At 41.3% G+C, this 19,200-nt stretch overlaps 1 protein-coding gene across 2 annotated transcripts; it reads left to right on the top strand.

Moving 5' to 3' along the window:
* Positions 1-15,350, top strand: ipo7 (importin 7). Of its 2 annotated transcripts, none has more exons than XM_082527562.1 (25): positions 1-214; positions 2,433-2,514; positions 4,816-4,969; positions 5,076-5,234; positions 5,326-5,482; positions 5,600-5,689; positions 5,785-5,879; positions 6,299-6,383; positions 6,497-6,631; positions 6,867-6,966; positions 7,057-7,133; positions 7,257-7,373; positions 7,703-7,792; positions 7,907-8,072; positions 8,161-8,321; positions 8,876-9,004; positions 10,751-10,817; positions 10,935-11,060; positions 11,146-11,243; positions 11,366-11,461; positions 11,647-11,867; positions 12,895-13,103; positions 13,207-13,413; positions 13,509-13,625; positions 14,239-15,350. In XM_082527562.1, the coding sequence occupies exons 1-25, from the start codon at positions 131-133 to the stop codon at positions 14,334-14,336; spliced, it is 3,120 nt and encodes a 1,039-aa protein (XP_082383688.1). In that variant the 5' UTR covers positions 1-130; the 3' UTR covers positions 14,337-15,350. The 2 variants fall into 2 exon arrangements, with proteins under 2 accessions (XP_082383688.1, XP_082383689.1); XM_082527563.1 differs by lacking the exon at positions 1-214 and adding an exon at positions 505-667.
* Positions 15,351-19,200: the final 3,850 nt, after the last annotated feature.

Genomic DNA, 19,200 nt, shown 5'->3' with positions numbered 1-19,200 from the left:
ATCCGGGTACTTCATTCACTGCTTCCTTTCGCGCCGGGTAACCGGAGAGCCGTGCGTCCATGTGCGCAGTGACTGGGAATTGATAGAGCTGTGATATATTGAAATCCGAGCCGTAAACAGAGTTTTCGTGATGGATCCCGACGCTTTGGTCGAGGCCCTTAGGGGTACGATGGACCCCAATCTGCGGGAGGCCGCGGAGCGACAGCTGAACGAGGTAAAAGTTAAGATGAAGGCAGTTGTGGCGCGGTCTTGGTTGGGTCGGGCCTCGGCCGTTCACAACATCAAGATGGTGCGATCACGCAGGCTGGGCTCTACTGCCTTTAGTGTGGCAGTTCAGGCGTTCATATCCCCCTCGGCTAGCAGACTGTCTGATTGCCCAGACTTTAGTTGCTGTTTTTTGTGCGTGATAAACGCGACGTGATCAGTCCTTTTTGTGATTAGGTGATAACACGCTCGTGTGGCAGTTACCAGCGTCACTATTAGCCTCATCTTCAGCCAGCTGTGCCGCTAATGCTACAGAAGCTAACGGTTGTTGCCCTGCCGAAGCGATAAGTGTGAGCTGTGCTCGTATCGTTTCTGTACAATTTCGACTAAATTCAAGGCTGACACGGCGGAAGAACGATTCGAGCGGCTTATTGAGTGGCAAAAGAGGCCGGCCAAATGCAAGGCAAGTGGAAGGCAGGGTATTTAACAGCGGGATACTGGTGTCTAGCTAGGTGGCTAATGTCAGCTAGCTAACTTCGCTACTTGTTGGATGAGCTGCTGTAGCTCCGCTACATAGCAGCTGCTCACGTGTCACTGGCAGTCCCTGAACTGTTCACAGTATTTAACTACGCAATAAAATTTACATAATCGGTTATTTTAGTACAGTTTGTCTTGGCTTCGCCCGTTATAGAATCGTGGGCTTCACATCTACTGCGTGAAATGTGTAACGAAATAGGTTTTCCGAGGTCCGTATGAGCTAAAGTTCAGAGTTAGCAACTATCCTGGTCGAGGCAGCATCCGCACTGTGTGACTAAAAAAAAATGTCTGGTCACACTAACAATTAGTTTTATTTCTGATATACGGAAATTAATCTGTATAAAACAACTGGATACATTTTTAAGGTCTGAGAGCGTATTTGGTTTGTTAATGGGGATTAAATGCGGGACAGAGTCCTGCCATCCTGTAAAATTAAACCACCATCCCTGGCACTTCGTAGCAAACTGATTTGCTGGACTGCTTTAGGTGTTTGTAATAAAAGTTATTGCTGCAAAGCGTCTTAATTTCATGTGCCATTGAGGACCTAACTGGTGTCGTATAGTGATGGAGTTGGACACATTTCCAACTCAATGAGCATAACATGGAATAATCATTTTTTGTTGTTTGGAAGTGCACTAGCTTGCATGGGCGTACCGAATGAAATGGTTGAGTTTGTTTATTATTCAGGCGCTAATGTCTCAGTTATGTATTATTGGCAATGCTTGGGGCTAAGGTTTTGCTTTACACCCACGTAAGCGTTGTTAGTGTTGCTTCCCTTGAATGGCAGAGCTCGGAGTATTTTCACAAAGCTGGCTGGACCTCCTGGAGTTTTTTTTGTTTTTTTTTCTTCTCTCAATAGAAGTCATGTCTTCTGGAGGAGGATGGAGTAAATCTGTGGTTTCTAAATGTGGTTCTTTGCTTAGTCATAAACTCTCACTGCTTTTCATGGAGAATTGTCAGTTGAACAGTGAATGAAGCTTAAGATAAATCAAATTCATTGACCCTTGAGCTGCAGGACATTAATGTATTTATCAGAGACTGATCATGCTTTTTTGGCTGTACAAGTTAGCAGGTACCAGTCTGATGTCGCTTCTGTTCTGGTGATGATTATTACTTCATCATGTTTTAGGTTGGAAAAATGTCTTGTCTGATGCTGTAAAACTGACTCTGGCTATGGGATATTTTTCCTCCCCCTGTAGTAAATAATTTTTTAAAAATCCTTCAAAGATCATAATATTGCAGATTTGTAACAATAAGTCATGTATTTCTGTTTCCAGTTACTCAGCAACAGTGATGTATGATTATCTGAGTACATAGTGTGTGCTCAAACTGCAGGTTAGACTTGGACCAATTCAAGTATACTTAAATGCCAGCTCAAAAAGATTAATTAAAACTAACTTGAAGTCCAGCACACATGAAATGGTACTAAAAGAGAGATGATGGGGCGTTGGTTAAATGGGCTACCCGTATGCTGAAGGGCTACTGTAGGAGCCTGGGTTTGATTCTAACCCAGGCCATTTTCTCTGTGTCACTCTGCCTGCTCTATGTCTCTCCTTTCCTGTCAGCTCTACCATCTTGTCTAAAATACTAATAATAATGAAGGCAAATAATCACTCTTTAAACAAAGAGAGGGGAGATGTTTTGTCTTTATAACCAGCTTACGTATATATATATTTTTTCAATGCTTACAGGGTCACGCCCGGGTAAATTTTGTGTCCACGCTGCTTCGCGTCACCATGACTGATCAGCTGGATTTGCCTGTCAGGCAAGCAGGTGAGTCAGAACTTTCTCAGCAAACAAATAATTATACAGTCGTAGGATTTAAAAAAAACAAAACAACAACCAACAAAACAAAACAACCAAACGTTTTTGCTAATAATTATTGTTAATCGCAGTTGTTTTCTTTGAAAGAAAAGTGACTCATCATTGGCTTTAATGTTCTGTTCATACGTTTAGTGTATTTTCTGAGTCAAACTATTTTATGACTTGAAACCAAATCCACAAATAAAAGACGTGATTACATTTATTTATTTTAAGCATCTGTAAAAATGTTCTCACTTCAATTTCAGTTTATTTCAGTCCTTGAGCATGATCAGTGCTCAAGGACTTGGTCAGGAAAATTAATTTAATGTTTTGGTTTATTTTAAGCTGTTATTGCAAACCTTAGTGTGCACTGAATCCACCTTGCTACTGTTTGACTTTTTTACCGCTTTTATCCTACACTTTAGGATAAAACTGCATTAAATAAGAAAACACATCTATTACCTGCGATTCCCAAGTTAAAGAGGTCGATTATATAATTTTTTTTATTTTTTTTTTTAAACAGAGTTATTAAGTGATGATCTGTGATTCACACTTGTTTTTGTGAGGCTAAAGTACCACGCTGAAGTGCATTGCACACGTGGAGTTGGTTAAATATAGCTTCAGTCAAATGCTGCTCTCTGAACATAGAGCTTTCCCTCCACTGACACCTTCCTCAAAGTTAAAATCTGGGCCAGAGTTGTTACAGAAAGTGCACACATAACATCTTAATTATTGTGCACACACCTCCCAAGAATACATGGCTCTTCCAGCAAATTAAGCTGCTATAGATCTGTGCTCAGGTATTATAAATTACTTTTTTAGCCATAGGGGGGGGAAAATGTCAGACATTATTTTGCGGTCCAGACTGTACAGAAGCTTTGGACTAATATCAACAGTAAAGCTGATTACAAACTAATGTCTTGATTTATTGTTCTGGCATGTAGTCACTTTGGTTGGCCAGATTATTGTTTGCAGCCTGTCTGGTTTGATGCTGGTAGGCTGTCCAACACAACAAAAATGCTTTTTAAATTTTTGAAATATGAGTGGCGCTGCTTTAGTGGTGATTGACAGTTATTAGATAATTTTTTCCCATAAATAGATTGATCAGATGCATTGATGGCAGCCAGCTGTCTCTGGGCATCGTGTTTGAATGTAGATTTGAGTTGTATTTGAATACGTGTTGACAGGATGTGCAGCGTGAGTTGTGTTTCAAGATTTGTTACAAAGTAAATACAGAGGTTGAAAGTATATTGTGTAAACACATTTTCCTCGTGGTCATAAATTTAATTTATGACACATTCCTAGGGACTTTGTTGTGCAGTGTAGTCATCGGTGAAAGGGGGGCGGAGGGCTGTGCTCCATCAGCATTGATGGGGTGGATTATGATTGACTCGCAGTTGCTGTAGGCATTCGTGTTGACCTCCGCTCTCTCAGATGCCTTTCCTTGTGAGCCACAAACCTCATAGTGAGGCCCCCACACTGTAGATGTGAACCCAGCTGACACCCTGGTGCTACATTCAAAACTGACCTACAGAGGGAATTTATTTCTGCAGCATAGGCTTTATTTGGTGCTCAATTCACATTGCTGTGATGTACACCGCCATAATGATGATGGGTGTGAGTTTAAGGGTTGCATGAAGTTGGTGGCTTATTTTGATATCCCGTCATGAAGAGAAGTATGATTTTAAAATCTCGCTTTCCATGTTATTTTTCCTTCTGGTATTTGAGACTGCTCTTCTTTGGTAAAATCTGTCTGTCTTGAAGTCTTAGTTTGTGTATTTGTCCATTTTATACCCATTTTAAGATAGCAGATATATAGCCTTTTACCTTTTCTGGGGATCGTATACCCATGTTTCCTTTTCATAAGTTCACATATCGTTCCCCAGAATAAGTCTTTGGAGTGTCTCTCAAACGTTATGGTAGGAATCATGTTTTCAGTTTAATAGTTTGCTTTCATTTACGTTAAAGCTATCAGCTATTGTCTTTTGATAAACCCGTCACACCTCTTTCCTATACAGTGAAGTGCTGTCAACACTCCTTAAAAGTCCAGTTTCGCTACATCTCAAAGATAATCGAAAGAGCGTCAGGGAGCAAAACTTGAAACAGAGTTCCTTTAAGTCTCTTCTTCATTCTCCACGTGGTTTCCGTGCATTCATTTGGAAGCTGCCTAACTATTTGTGCTAAAATGTAATCTTTTTTGTGATGTTGATCACTGTGTGTGTTGCATTTCTGGGCTGTGCTCTGTAACCTCTGTGTTCCCTGTCTGTCCAGGTGTGATTTACCTTAAGAACATGATAACCCAGCACTGGAGCGATGGAGACGGTTCAGGCACAGAGACGCCTGTTAATAACATCCCCGAGGAGGACAGGCAGTTCATTCGAGACACCATAGTGGAGGCCATCATCCACTCCCCCGAGCGCATCAGGTAACCACAAACCCCACTGGATGAGTAGAGAGAGGAGGAGCTGAGGAGAGTTTGTCACTCTTGCATTAAGTTGCCCAATCTGAAAGTCGTCTGTTGAACTTTTCAGGGTCCAGCTGACAACATGTATTCACCACATGATCAAGCATGACTACCCCGGCAAGTGGACGGCCATCGTGGACAAGATTGGCTTCTACCTGCAGTCAGACAACAGTGCAGGGTGGCTGGGCATCTTGCTTTGTCTTTACCAGCTTGTCAAAAACTACGAGTAAGTCAGTTTTCATTGTTGACCTTTACATGGTCTTATACCACACGCCCTGGGTCTAACATTGAGCTTGTGGACCTTGTGTATGAAACAGGTACAAGAAACCAGAAGAGCGTCAACCACTGGTGGCCGCCATGCACATCTTCATGCCCATGCTGAAAGAACGCTTCATCCAGCTGCTCTCTGACCACTCTACTGACTCTGTCCTCATACAGAAACAGATCTTTAAAATCCTCTATGCCCTCTTCCAGGTATTCTTTGGTTTGCTCAGCAAAATCATTGTTTATTTTTAATTCTCCTTCTTTGACACACATCTTAATATCTGGTGACACTGGAGTAAATGACTGGTTCCTTGTCTCCTTCCACAGTACAACCTTCCTCTGGAGCTCATCAACAGACAGAACCTGACAGAGTGGATGGAAATCCTGAAGACGGTAGTAGACAGAGATGTGCCTCCGGTAAGTAGGGAAAAAAGATTTCCAGTTTCCACAAGGTGTTCACATTTACCTGCTCCGCATGCTGACTGCGATACTGGTTCCTGTCTGTGCTGCAGGAGACGATGCAGATCGATGAAGATGAGCGGCCTGAGCTTCCATGGTGGAAGTGTAAGAAGTGGGCCCTCCACATCTTGGCTCGGCTCTTTGAGAGGTAAAAATCCAATAATTGTTCCCTTAACTTGTTCAGCAAATGATAGGAGCAAGTTTAACACATAGACTGCATGTTTTTTAAAAAAAAAAAAAAAAAAAAAAAAGTAAATAAAAATAGACGCACCGACTGGGTTTGGACTCAGCATTTTTGAAGCGACATTGATGAACTATACTTGGATTAGTATAAGTTAATCCTACTAGACAGCAGTCACCAGGGCTGCTTGTGTTGCTACATCAATCTTCCTCACCCTTCACTTTAAGCGTTACAGTGTCCCCCAAAAAAATTCTCACCTCCAGTTATTATGAGGAAAGAAACTAACCAGTTTTTTGTACCAGGCTGTAAATGTGCTATTTAATGGTGTTTTAATACTTCAGCCCTAAAGATTGCCACTCGGTTTAACATTCATACTCTGTTTGCAGGTATGGAAGCCCAGGAAACACAACCAAAGAGTACGCAGAGTTTGCTGAACTTTTCCTAAAGGAATATGCAGTCGGTGCACAGCAGGTAAGAACTTTGGAAGATGAAAGAGCAGCAGCATCTCACCTTTTAAATTGAACTTTGTTTTTTGGAGTGAAACCCACAAATGTAAGGAGTTTCTTTGCACACTTTGCCTCTAGGTGCTGCTGAAAGTGTTATACCAATACAAGGAAAAGCAATATGTGGCTCCCAGAGTACTCCAACAGACGCTCAACTATATCAACCAGGGCATAGCGCACGCTCTGACGTGGAAAAACCTCAAACAACACATCCAGGTAAAAATTCAAAATGCTTAAATGTGCTAGATATTTCACAATTATGTATAAGACTGTTAGTGGTTTCTGGAACACTTTGAAAAAGAGCAGTGAATGAACCTTGATAACTGCAGTTTAAAGTGCATCTTTCCATTTGTAATGATTGCAATGAGCACTTTGATGTACTGTTTCTGTACAAGAACAAACCTGACATCTGTGTTGATGCTCGCTGACCATTGTGACTTTGATCTTTCAGGGCATCATTCAGGACGTGGTTTTCCCCCTCATGTGTTACACAGATAGCGATGAGGAGCTCTGGCAGGAGGATCCATACGAGTACATCCGCATGAAATTTGGTAAGTTGAGACGATCAATGCCTGAAATCCAAAAGAGTCCGTGCATGAGTGATGACTAACAATTACTCCAATCTGTGCTGTCTCTGTCAGATGTATTCGAGGATTTTATCTCTCCAACAACCGCAGCCCAGACGCTTCTCTTCACTGCCTGCAACAAGAGGAAAGAGGTGAGGCCATTTTTTGTTAATTGTATTAAAAATTTATACCCTTTTAAGAGGGAGGAAAAAAAGAACTATCCCTATAATCTGTATTTGAGGTCCAGAAAATAATAAAATGTTCTTACTGTTTAGGTGCTGCAAAAGACTATGGGCTTCTGTTACCAGATTCTCACAGACCCCACCTCTGACCCCAGGAAAAAGGACGGCGCCCTTCACATGATAGGCTCTCTGGCTGAAATCCTGCTCAAGGTAAACGTCTCTCCACTGGCCCGTTTTCTCCACTTATCTGGCAAATCCTGTTTTCTAGGCACAAACTAAAAGACATTTAGTTCCACTTTCACTCATGTGTTCAGTTGCAGATATTGCACTGATGGTGAAAACTGCTCTTTACTCGGTTGTACTTTATTGCAGTCCATTTTAATACTTTCCTAGCTGTGGGCAAAATATCAGTGCTGAAGCTGTGTAATTATCAATCATCTGAATTCAGCCTGCATCCTCTTTCTGCAAACCACTGCAAGTGTAAACTGTTTTGATTGCCTCGTGAAACTTACTTTTTTCTTCTTCCTCGTTTTATGCAGAAAAAGATATACAAAGACCAGATGGAGTTCATGCTGCAGAATCACGTCTTCCCCCTGTTCCGCAGTGAACTGGGATACATGAGAGCCAGAGTAAGTGATCACATAATCCACATAATCACCAGTCGTCAGACTTGTGTGATAATAGCACGGAATAACTTTATGTAGGATGTGTTTAATCAGTGGTCCTGCCACCTTTTCCCATAGGCTTGCTGGGTGCTGCATTACTTCTGCGAGGTGAAGTTCAAAAATGACCAGAATCTGCAAACGGCCCTCGAGCTGACCCGCAACTGTCTAATCAATGACAATGAGATGCCAGTTAAGGTGGAGGCCGCTATCGCCCTACAAGTTCTCATTAGCAATCAGGAGAAGGGTGAGATAATCTATTCATGGAGCCTGTGATACTAAAACACTCAAGTTCAGTTCCCATCTAACAACATTTTTCCTTGTGTCGTTTTTAGCCAAAGAATACATCACCCCCTTCATTCGGCCAGTGATGCAGGCACTCCTGCACATCGTCAGAGAGACGGAGAATGACGACCTCACTAATGTCATACAGAAGATGATCTGTGAATACAGTGAGGAGGTCACTCCAATTGCAGTGGAGATGACACAGCATTTGGTAAGTGCAGACATGATGGAGGCTACATTGTCATGGCATAATCTCACAAAGATGCCACATAAAACTGCTCCTATAGAGCAATAAATGAGGAGAGGGCTGTCATCCCATAAGGAAAAAAATGTTGTATTCATTTTTTTTAAAGAATTTGAAGATTAATTGCAAGTTTCTCATGACAGATAAAGTACCAGTGGCCTGATTTTTAATAAATATATAATATCCCTGGGAAAGGAAGAATCAGTATCGCGATTAAGTGTCCTGTCATGTTTCTGACTTTTCTTCCCTTTAGCTTCTTTATTTTCCATCTCATGCACTGATGACTGATGCTGAATGTTTGCAAAGTGACTGCAGTTCCTCTTTGCTGCTTTTAACAGAAAGCTACAACAAAATCTCCCCCCTCTTTCCTGTTTTTGTTGCTTTTCCCTTTTCAGAAGTGGAGCCTTCATATTAATCAATCTCCTGCCTGATGATTCATGTGTTGCTATGAGGTTCACTAGAAAGTACTCTGCTCATCATAGACGCAGTCGTAATGCTCTTTCCTGTTTGCTCTCTGGCAGGCCATGACGTTCAACCAGGTGATTCAGACGGGCCCTGACGAGGAGGGAGGGGATGACAAGGCTGTGACCGCCATGGGCATCCTCAACACCATCGACACACTGCTGAGTGTGGTGGAGGACCACAAAGAGGTTAGCATCATAGCCACCGTAGCCGCTGCCCACATGTACACCCCTCCCGGCTGATCGCTCATCTCGGTGCCACTTCCTCTGTGGAAGCGGCTCTGGTCTGCTGCTACAGCGTTCCTGCCAACACACTCGAGCCACCCACCAACTCCTGGGAACACGCTCTGTTCTCACCATGTTCAAAATGACTCAGAGGCTGAGGCAGACGCTAGAAATAGAGCCGGGGCACGCTGCCACCATGTCTGCTGAAACGCAGGACTACTGCTGCTCAGTCAATAAGCACTCTGGGTTTTTTAAATTGCGTAATGGTTCTGTAATTCAGGATTGTCAACATGCATTGCTTTGCTGCACCAAAGTGGTATTATTTTATTTGACCTGTGGATTTGGGAAAATGGAAATGTAACCAAATCAATGGCTGTAGGTGCATTAGAGGACCTAACAGCACAGATGGTATTGACTCAAATAAGTGTTGTCCCAGGTTACAGTTAGTACAGTTGGGGAGTTCTAGTCCAAAGTTTCCAAGTGGATCTGGAAATTTGTGTTTTCAATTCAAATTTCCACATATAACAAGTAGGGGTGCAACGATACACAAAATTCACGGTTCGGTTCGATACTTTGGTGTCACGGTTTGATATTTTTTCGATACAAAAAAATGTTCATGCCTTTTTAATTTGTCATTTATTAAAATTATAAATATATATTTAACTCAAAAGTAGTTTTTAAATTTAATGTTGCTGAAACAAAATAATAAAAAAAATCTATCTGATCGAGGAATCACTCATCTTTGGAAAAGAGTTTATTACAGAGAAATGGCTCTTTCCAAAATAAAAGCTACACTATACGCTTCTTCTGGGCTATATTCTCAGCAGCATATTAAACATATCAGGTCCCCATAAGGAGAATCATGTGCTAACGGCTGTCTAAATGACTCGGGTAAAGTTTGTAGCATGCGTGCTTGTTGTTTTTGTCTGCTTCCACTTGTCTTTGCACTACGATGCTGTTGGTGTAAATGTGCAGTCATATTCGTTGTGTTCCCACTAGTGCTGTCAGCGTTAATCTCGTTAAAATGACATTAACGCCACAACACGGCAAATCTCCGTTAACAAGCTACCGCGGATCGCCCCGTGCGTGGGGCTGAACGGCCAACACGTTAACGAGCTAACTGCGCTAACACACTAGTTCCCACCAATGTAATTGAGCATTGCGTGGCACATCCGACACACTGTTTTACTTTTGTCCATGACGCGCTTACCTTCAGGGTCATGCTTCACATGAAGACCAACATGGTTCCAAACGCCACATCTGAATGAGGGTGGGGGAGGTTCAATTTGCCATGTTGCAAGGAGAGCTTAACTTCTGTCTCGCTAGCTTGCCCTGCGCTCAGTGAATCTGCGTTCGACTACTCCGCCTAGGCTGCACTGTCGAGCGCAGATCCGCTGAGCGCTCAACACAGACAGCATCGTCAGAAGGAAAGTTGATAAAATAAATTAAAAATTTTGTATTGTTCGATACATATGCGTACCGAACTGTATCGAACGGTTCAATATCGATAAGAGTATCGTTGCACCCCTAATAACAAGGTTTGCATCCAAAAGACTGTTTTCTATTAAATCATTTTACTTACTACTCGTGCTAAATTTAAGAGCCTTATGTGACGCAAAAGCAATATAGTTTTGATCTCAACAGCTGCATCTTCTTTAGTGAAACTGAAAGTGAATTCTGAATTTTCTTTGATGTTTTGTGGTATTTCAGATCATCCAGCAGCTCGAGGGCATCTGCCTGCAGGTCATCGGCACTGTGCTGCAGCAGCATGTACTGGGTAAGGGAGACCGGTTCTTCCTGTGTTTCCACTTTCCTCCCACATGCTGGTCTTAAACTCTTTGTGGTAAACAGATCGTGTTTACCTCCAGTGATGCACTTTGGATTTTACCCCCAGAATTCTACGAGGAGATCCTGTCCTTGGCCCACAGCCTCACCTGCCAGCAGGTGTCACCGCAGATGTGGCAGCTCCTTCCACTTGTGTATGAAGTCTTCCAGCAGGATGGCTTTGACTATTTCACAGGTACTTTGATTTTCCAATGAATTTTTCACACCCTGTGTAATTTTGTCTGTCTGTTCAGCTGAGTGAATAACTGTCTTTCTTTCAGATATGATGCCTCTCCTTCACAACTATGTCACAGTTGATACGGACACCCTCCTCTCTGACACTAAATACCTGGAGATAATCTATAGCATGTGTAAGAAGGTAAGGTGCTGCAGTTTATTCTACATAATGTGAGATGGGCTTTTTTTTTTTTTTTTAATATTCAGGCTAAACTAGTTGCTGAGCGCGATTTTGGTGTTAAACCATCCTGTGTGTTCACACAGATCCTGACGGGCGATCCAGGTGAGGACCCAGAGTGCCACGCAGCCAAGCTCCTAGAAGTGATCATTCTGCAGTGCAAAGGCCGCGGCATTGATCAGGTCAGTGTTAAATAAAGACTGCATCTACGCATCAGAACAATGAGCTGTTATATTAAAAAGAGCATCACCACTTGGCTGTGAAATAAAATGTAAAAGTAGATTTTTGTTGTACAGTTCCTGCTTGGGATTTTTTTGTATTATTATTATTCATTTATTTATTTTTAAACTTCATCCTGCCCTTGAAGGTTGTGCCTTTGTTTGTGACGACTGCATTGGAGCGTTTGACGCGGGAGGTGAAGACCAGCGAGCTGAGGACTATGTGCCTCCAGGTGGCCATTGCTGCACTGTACTACAGCCCTCCTCTGCTCCTCAACACTCTGGAGAATCTCCGCTTTCCCAACAACACAGAACCAATCACAAACCACTTCATAAGCCAGTGGCTGAAAGACGTTGACTGCTTCCTGGGGTAAGACTGATGTTTTTAATACTGCGAATCGCAGCTTAGGTGTGCGCCAGTCAGCAATTGAAGATGCACAAAACACATTTGCTTTTATTTCCCCAACTGACATTGAATAGTAATCACTGTTAATCAGCACGAATGACTACTCGTAAATTTAAAACAGGCTGTTAGGGCCATTTCTAACAAAACCCTGCACTTGTTTTCTTTATAGCTGCATATATGTTTATTAGTTTTTATTATCCATTTAGCTTGTCACTGATCTTGTAAAAGAACTTTTTAATAGTATAGGTACTTTGGATTTTGGATTAATAGGCTGTATTTCTCACTGTGAAGAAGAGACTGGGAATGAATCACGGTGTTGTCTACAAGCAGCATCAGGCTCTGTCTATGACTCTGTTTGCTGATTTTTATGGCTGCGTTAGTTCTTGTTTTGCTGCATATTCCCCTCATACTGAGTTGAGATTACATTAATGGAGCTGGGTACTGAAACTGCAATAAAAGCCTCCCAACAAGGGAAGGGAGAGAGCTTTTCATTTGCTTGTGGAGAATTTCAAAACGTTGACAAACAAAGAACTGTTGTTCCAGACTCTTGAACCTTTTGGTTTAGCTTTGCTCCTGTGGTTCACTGATGCTGGTGCTCAGTAAGTGTAGAACAACATGGCAGTTAATGTAGCGGCCTGTTGTCACATCTGACCGATGGCTCTTTTTTAGAAAGGTTGGGTCGGTGCAGCTGCTGCGTGACTGGAGGGATATGCAGATGAGACACTGAGGGGGGGGGAAGAGGGAAAGTCACCTTTTTTAGGAAAAATATTTGTCTTCTCCAGAATTAACTGACTATTTTTATTTTAGTTGATTTAAAGGTTACCTTGAAATCACTATTAACAGTCTGTCTGCTGGCAGTGAAAATATTAGAGTATAAAATTAAAGTGACTGGCCCAAGCGTCTTATCTCAGTATATCTTGTGTTGACTGTTCATCCTTGTTGAATCTCAGAAGATTCAGCACCTTTTAATGCTTTTACTCCTCTCTCTCAGCCTCCATGACAGGAAGATGTGCATTCTGGGACTGTGTGCTCTCATGGACCTCGAGCACAGGCCTCAGGCCATCAACCAGGTGGCCAGCCAGCTTCTTCCAGCAGCCATCTTGCTTTTCAGTGGCCTCAAGAGGGCGTACGCTTGTCGAGCAGAGCATGAGAACGAGGAAGACGATGACGAGGAGGATGGGGAAGAAGAGGATGATAATGGTAAGATGAAGATTTTTATTTATTTCTTTTAAATGTGTCTAAGCGTTCAGCGTTAATCAGGGAGGTAATGTCTAAATGTGTCATCTTACGTCTGTAATTATAGCGGAGCTGGGCAGTGACGAGGATGACATTGACGAGGAGGGCCAAGAATACCTGGAGATGCTGGCAAAGCATGCAGGCGAGGATGGAGACGACGAGGACTGGGAGGAGGACGACGCAGAGGAGACGGCACTCGAGGGCTACACTACAGCCGTAGATGACGAAGATAACTTGGTGGACGAATATCAGATCTTCAAAGTCATTCTACAGAGTAAGACCACAAGCTACTGATGGCCTAAAAACAAACCACTATATGCATGTGTATTTTTTTTTTTCACTAATTGATGTCACCTCAATGTGGTGCAGATCTCCAGAACCGTGACCCAGCATGGTACCAGGCGCTAACACAATCCCTCGACGAGGAACAGGGCAAACAGCTTCAGGACATCGCCACACTTGCAGATCAGAGACGGGCAGCACATGGTGAGGCCCGGCTAAGACTACCCAAGTTTGCCAATTTAAATCTTGTGGTGCTCTAAAGTCTGAAAATAAAGTGCTTTTGTATGTGCTGCTTTTTCTTTTTCATTGTTGTTGATGCAGTTGTACCTGTAATAAAAACTACTTTAGCATTCACTGCCTCCATCTAATTGCATTTCAGACTGATGTACTGAAATAAGCCATTATTGGCTCAGAAATGCAAGGCATAAAAAAAAAAAAGAAAGAAAAAAAAAAAAAAAAGACGCTTGCCACACGAAAGAAAACATGTCTAAAATCCCACTTCAGTAATAAATGGGATCTTCCTCACCATTGCAGCTTTGATAATGGACCACAGCGATGGCCAAGCAGTTTGTTCCAGACTTTCTTTGGTTAGACCATCTTTTCCTTCTTCATGGGGGCCTAATAGGCATGCATAAACAAATAAATAGTAAAGGCTGCCCAGTGGGAGTAAATCAAGGTACCTGTCATGGTAAAAAGATAAAGATTTTACTTGGTTGTTTTGGGTGAGCTGCATAGCTGGACAGCAGTAAATCTTGAGCAAACAACTGTTTTCTGCTGTTTTATTTTATTAAAAAATATATTGCCCATCTTATTACAGAATCCAAGATGATCGAGAAACACGGCGGATACAAGTTCACAGCGCCAGTGGTGCCATCTACTTTCAACTTTGGAGGCACTGCTCCAGGAATGAATTGAGTCATCTGTTCTACTTTTTATTACTCCGTGACTGATTGTAGTGAAGTGAAAAAAGAGAAAAAAAAAGAAAAAAAAGCTTGTGTTGTTCCCTTAAGTAGTGGTTCCAGAACTGGTTCTTCTCAGTCATTCTTCAATCTGTCAAATGGGGGAAATTGCACCAAATTGCAACAAGTGGCTGGGGGGAAAAACGAACCAAGAACTTGAGCACGATGCAGGAGATGATGATGATGATGATGATGATGATGAAGAAGCTCTGAACAGCGCTGTCTTCTGGAGCCCAGCGTGGAGGGGGATACCATGACAGCAACTCTTTTTGGCTTTGTTTTTTTGTTGTTTTTTTTCTCACTTACACAAAATTTGGGGGATTAACCGTTAGAATTGATAATGGGACTAAATATTTCATTATCACTGTCATGGCCATTTGGCCTAATAAGATTATACCTCTGGTAGTGGTGAAATCAACGTTATCTTCAGCATAAACAAAACTCATGTTTATGTACATACAAGCCAAGGTTATTGTTTATTTTTCAAGTAGCCTTGAAAAAAAGCAACCAGAGGCATTTGTAAGGTATCAACAGCTGTATTCATATGTAGCATATTGGATAATTCATAGCACTATGTGATGCCTGATCTCTGTAAATTAATAATACTAGCACTTTCATATTGTTCAGGTCTCCTAGCCCTCTGTATCAGACTGCAAATTTTTTTTAAATTGAAAACTATTTAAAATGAAAACAGCTGTAACTTTGTTACTTTGCAAGTGATTTCTGTAATGGCAGGTTGTAATAATCTGGTTACAGAGGGGATCAGTGGGCGACTTCAGGAAAAGAGAATGCTCTTGGTGTTCACTATTGGCTGCAGGACAAGTGTGAGCACTGACAGTGCAGTTGGATACATCTTTGAAGCATGTACAATTGGACTTATCGTGAAGGTCTCAAGCTTTTGGTTGGTGTATGGATGAACCATCTATATATACAACAACATATTAAAAAAAAAACAAAAAAGATAAGGGAATTCATGATGACGAGTGTCTCCTTATCAAGGCTCGTGTCTTTACCTGCTTTAGAAATGTGTTTCATGACGAATGAGTAAATAACGTTAAACTTGGATGACTACCCCTCAAAAAGCAGCGCTCTCAGGTGATCACAGATCAGAGTTCTTTCTTTTTTTAAATTAAGTATGTGCACGATGCTCTGGTAACCACTCAAACAAGGTTATCCTAGGTAACTCAAATGTGAAAAAAACCCATTTTACTTAACTAAAGCAAAAATAAAAACTATACTTTGGGGGGGATGAACTGAAATGGTTTTGTGACCTTGCAAAAATATAATAAAAATGTAAAAGCCAATATTCTTAGCTTTAGTAATTGTTAACTTGGTAAAAATGTTACTTTTGCAGAGGTCTTTATTGAGATTCTGGATGTCTACAGGATTGTGAATTAGCTTCCTTTAAGAAGTTTTGTGTTTTTATTGTAACACCTGATTTTCCTAAATCTTACCTTCAGTAAAATGAAGCAAATCAGAAAGTGGGTTATTTGATAAGGTTTGTCAGATACAGTCCAACAGCACCAACTTGGACCAGAGGTGGTGTATTAAGTACAATTACTTGAGTAAATTTTTATTCGTTTCCGCTTTTCCCCACTAAATCCTGGAGGGCGGCATTGTACTCCAGTAACTGTTTCGAGCGCTTAGGTTGTTAGCTTAAGCTACCCAAAAGTCAAAGTCAACTTTATTGTCAGTTTTGTGATACTGGAGGGCATGCAACTAGAATAACTCAAAAATGAGATCCAGATAAATATGAGGTGTAAATATTATGGACTAAAGCCAAAAAATGGTGTAGCTACATATTAAACTAATTGTAAAAGTAAATATACTTTATGTTTACTTTTACAAAGTAACAAATTTTGTTATGTTATTTGATTTTCATTTGGGTGGTTATGCTTCTTTGTATCTAAATGCTTCTTTCAACACTTTCCAAAACAAGTATTCATTACAAAATTATTTTAGATTCCCACTCTTAGAGGAGGGAAATCACGCCTGTTGTTGTTTTTCTTTTTCTTTGTTTTCCCAAAACAAGTTTTTAATTCTGTATTTATTTCTGATAAAATGATCTTAATTATTGAGGCCCCTAACCCTTTGAGTAGTTCAGGTCACCCCATGTGAAAAACAAAATACTGGAGTAACCTCTGAAGACGTCCTTAAGCGTTGCCCTCGAAGTTGCCTGGATTTGAAGTATTCTTTTGGGTTCAGGTTACTTTATCTGTAACCTTAGCTAGATTTGAGTTAGTGTAGCAGGTTACACTTACCTAATGAGTGAAAGATCACCTGTTTAATCCCAGGAGGAGACAGAAATCTGTTTGAGGTTGTATCAGGAAGAGCATCTGGTGTAAAACCTAAGAAATCAAACACATGGGAATAAGTAGATTTGGTCTGCAGGGGGAGTCATCCTCACCAGCACATTTTCAACACAAATTAGAATAACACAACATAATGAAGAGATAAAAAATCCACGTAGTGGTCAGTATGAACGTCCAATAACTTGACCTGCTTTTGTATACCATCAAAAGTATATGTGGAATCAAATTGCAGCACCGAGTCCAGGTAGGCAGTTATAACATGTAGAACTAGGAAGTGGAGGTTATGCTCTCCTCCTTTAGGCTCTCAAACTTTTTCCAGCATGCTCCCAATCCAGCGGCTGGGACACTCTACAAATAATTAACAATTAGAAAAAAGGGGCCAAATCGGTTAATTTTATTTTTAGTTAAAAACAAACCAGCTCTCTTCTGTCTGGCTGCACATGTTAAACAGAAGGCTTGGACAGTAGGCGGGAGGAGCAAGGTTACTCAGAGCTGTGTCCCTGACGTCACCATATCAGGGATAACGGCTCTTCTTGACATCACAGAGAGCCGAGACTGGAAAAAGAATGTTTAAAAGTGTTTAAAGCAGCCTGAAGTGTGCGTTTTTGTCTCACGTGGATTTTTGAAGTCATGAACGACCACATTTAATCCAAACACCTACCAACGTAGAGCATAGCAGGCTCACTTTAAAGTTACTTATTCATGATTAAATAAACTGTTGACGTGTTACTTGGTTTTAATTACTCAGGTCAACTGACGTAGCAGGTTCAGCTCTTTCAAGGTTACTGCTGAATGTAATGATGTGGGTGAAATGTACAATCCTGAACTCTGGCCTGAAGGGGCTCTGGTCCGGCGTTTTTATGAACCTCGTAAGCCCGGTACGGTGGTGCCAAGCTCAGTGGATCCAGCAGGGGAGATAACTGCGCCTTTTGGTACCAACGTATCAACATGAAGATGTCTATTCGGGTATTATCTTACAACTGTCGTGGTCTACGTTTGGGACAGAGTGCAGGGGACAAAGCTCGACGGATTGTTGTGGACAGTCTGCTTGCAGAATGTGACATTTTATGCTTGCAGGAGACATGGTTGTCCAAACAGGACCTGGGAAAACTTAACTGTCTAAATGCAAGTTTTTTGGGAGTGGGGGAATCAACAACTGATCTCAGCACAGCTATAGTCAGAGGCAGAATACCTGGAGGGGTTGCTGTGCTTTGGGACAAAAAAATAGACCCTGTGATAAAGCCCATTAGACTGGATGTAGACTGGTGTATTGGTATACAATATACACAGAACAATAGTAGTTTTATCATTCTTAATATTTATACTCCCTATGAATCTTGTCAAAATGAGCAAGAATACCTCAGTAGGCTGGCTTTTATTAATGCATTTATTCAAGACAATGATACTTACAGCATATATGTTTTGGGTGATTTTAATGCTGATCTCACAGACAGCAGTTCTCAGTTTGCTGACCACTTAACTCATTTTTGTCAAGTTAATAATCTTATCTTGTCTACCAAAGTGTTACTGCCTGCAGATAGCTATACATACATAAGTGAAGCCTGGCATAGTACATCATGGCTGGACCACTGTATCTGTACAGCTGATGGACATGCAGCTTTAGCAAACATGACTATTAGGTATGAGGTAACTGTGTCAGATCATATACCTTTTGGTTTTACTGTGAATGTGGAACAAATGCCAGCAACAACTGGAAACAATATTGCTAATATTGCTACCAGTGTAAAATTAGACTGGTCAGCTTGTAGTGAAGATGATTTCTTAGCTTATCATAGTAATACCGATATACATCTGAACAACATTTCTTTGCCGAAAGAAGCTATTTTGTGCAAGGATGTCAACTGTAAGAATGCTGTGCATAAACATTTACTCTGCTCCATGTATGATGATATAGTGACTGCTCTGCATGAAAGTGGTACACTGCTTGATAAACAATATAAGCATAAGAAACCTAACATCAGACCTGGCTGGAAAGAACATGTATCCATGTACCATGATGAAGCTCGCATAGCTTATAAATGTTGGGCCATGGCTGGAAGACCTAAACAAGGCCCAGAATTTGAACAGAAAAAATGTGCGAATGCCAGATATAAGTACGCTGTTCGCTTTATAACTAAAAATGAGCAAATGCTGAGAGCAGATTCTTTGGCCAGGAAAATGTTGTGTAATAATATGGCAGATTTTTGGAAAGAGGTGAAAGCTCTTAATAACTGTAAACCATCTCTACCATCAACTGTTGAAGGTGTTTCTGGGGCAGATAACATTGCAGCATTATGGAGACAGCATTACAGTGCGTTGTTTAACTGTATAAAAAGTGATCCATATGAGGACAATCTTGACATGAGTAATGACACAATAAGTGTAAGGACACATGAAGTATATGAAGCCATTCATAGGTTGTCTGATAATAAATCCTCTGGTTTGGATCACATCACTGCAGAACATTTAAAACATGCTAGTTTAAGGCTAGCTCCTCTTTTAGCACTC

This window comes from Aulonocara stuartgranti (genome assembly GCF_965226115.1).
Source record: "Aulonocara stuartgranti genome assembly, chromosome: 1".
NCBI lineage: Eukaryota > Metazoa > Chordata > Actinopteri > Cichliformes > Cichlidae > Aulonocara > Aulonocara stuartgranti.
This window is presented reverse-complemented; position numbering and strand designations above follow the sequence as displayed.

Bases quoted from the DNA above. Each gene is read 5' to 3' on its own strand.
- ipo7 (XM_082527562.1), top strand. From the start codon at position 131: ATGGATCCCGACGCTTTGGTCGAGGCCCTTAGGGGTACGATGGACCCC. The intron at 5,880-6,298 runs GTAAAAATCCAA...CTCTGTTTGCAG, and splicing joins TTGGCTCGGCTCTTTGAGAG to GTATGGAAGCCCAGGAAACA. The intron at 9,005-10,750 runs GTTAGCATCATA...GTGGTATTTCAG, and splicing joins TGGTGGAGGACCACAAAGAG to ATCATCCAGCAGCTCGAGGG.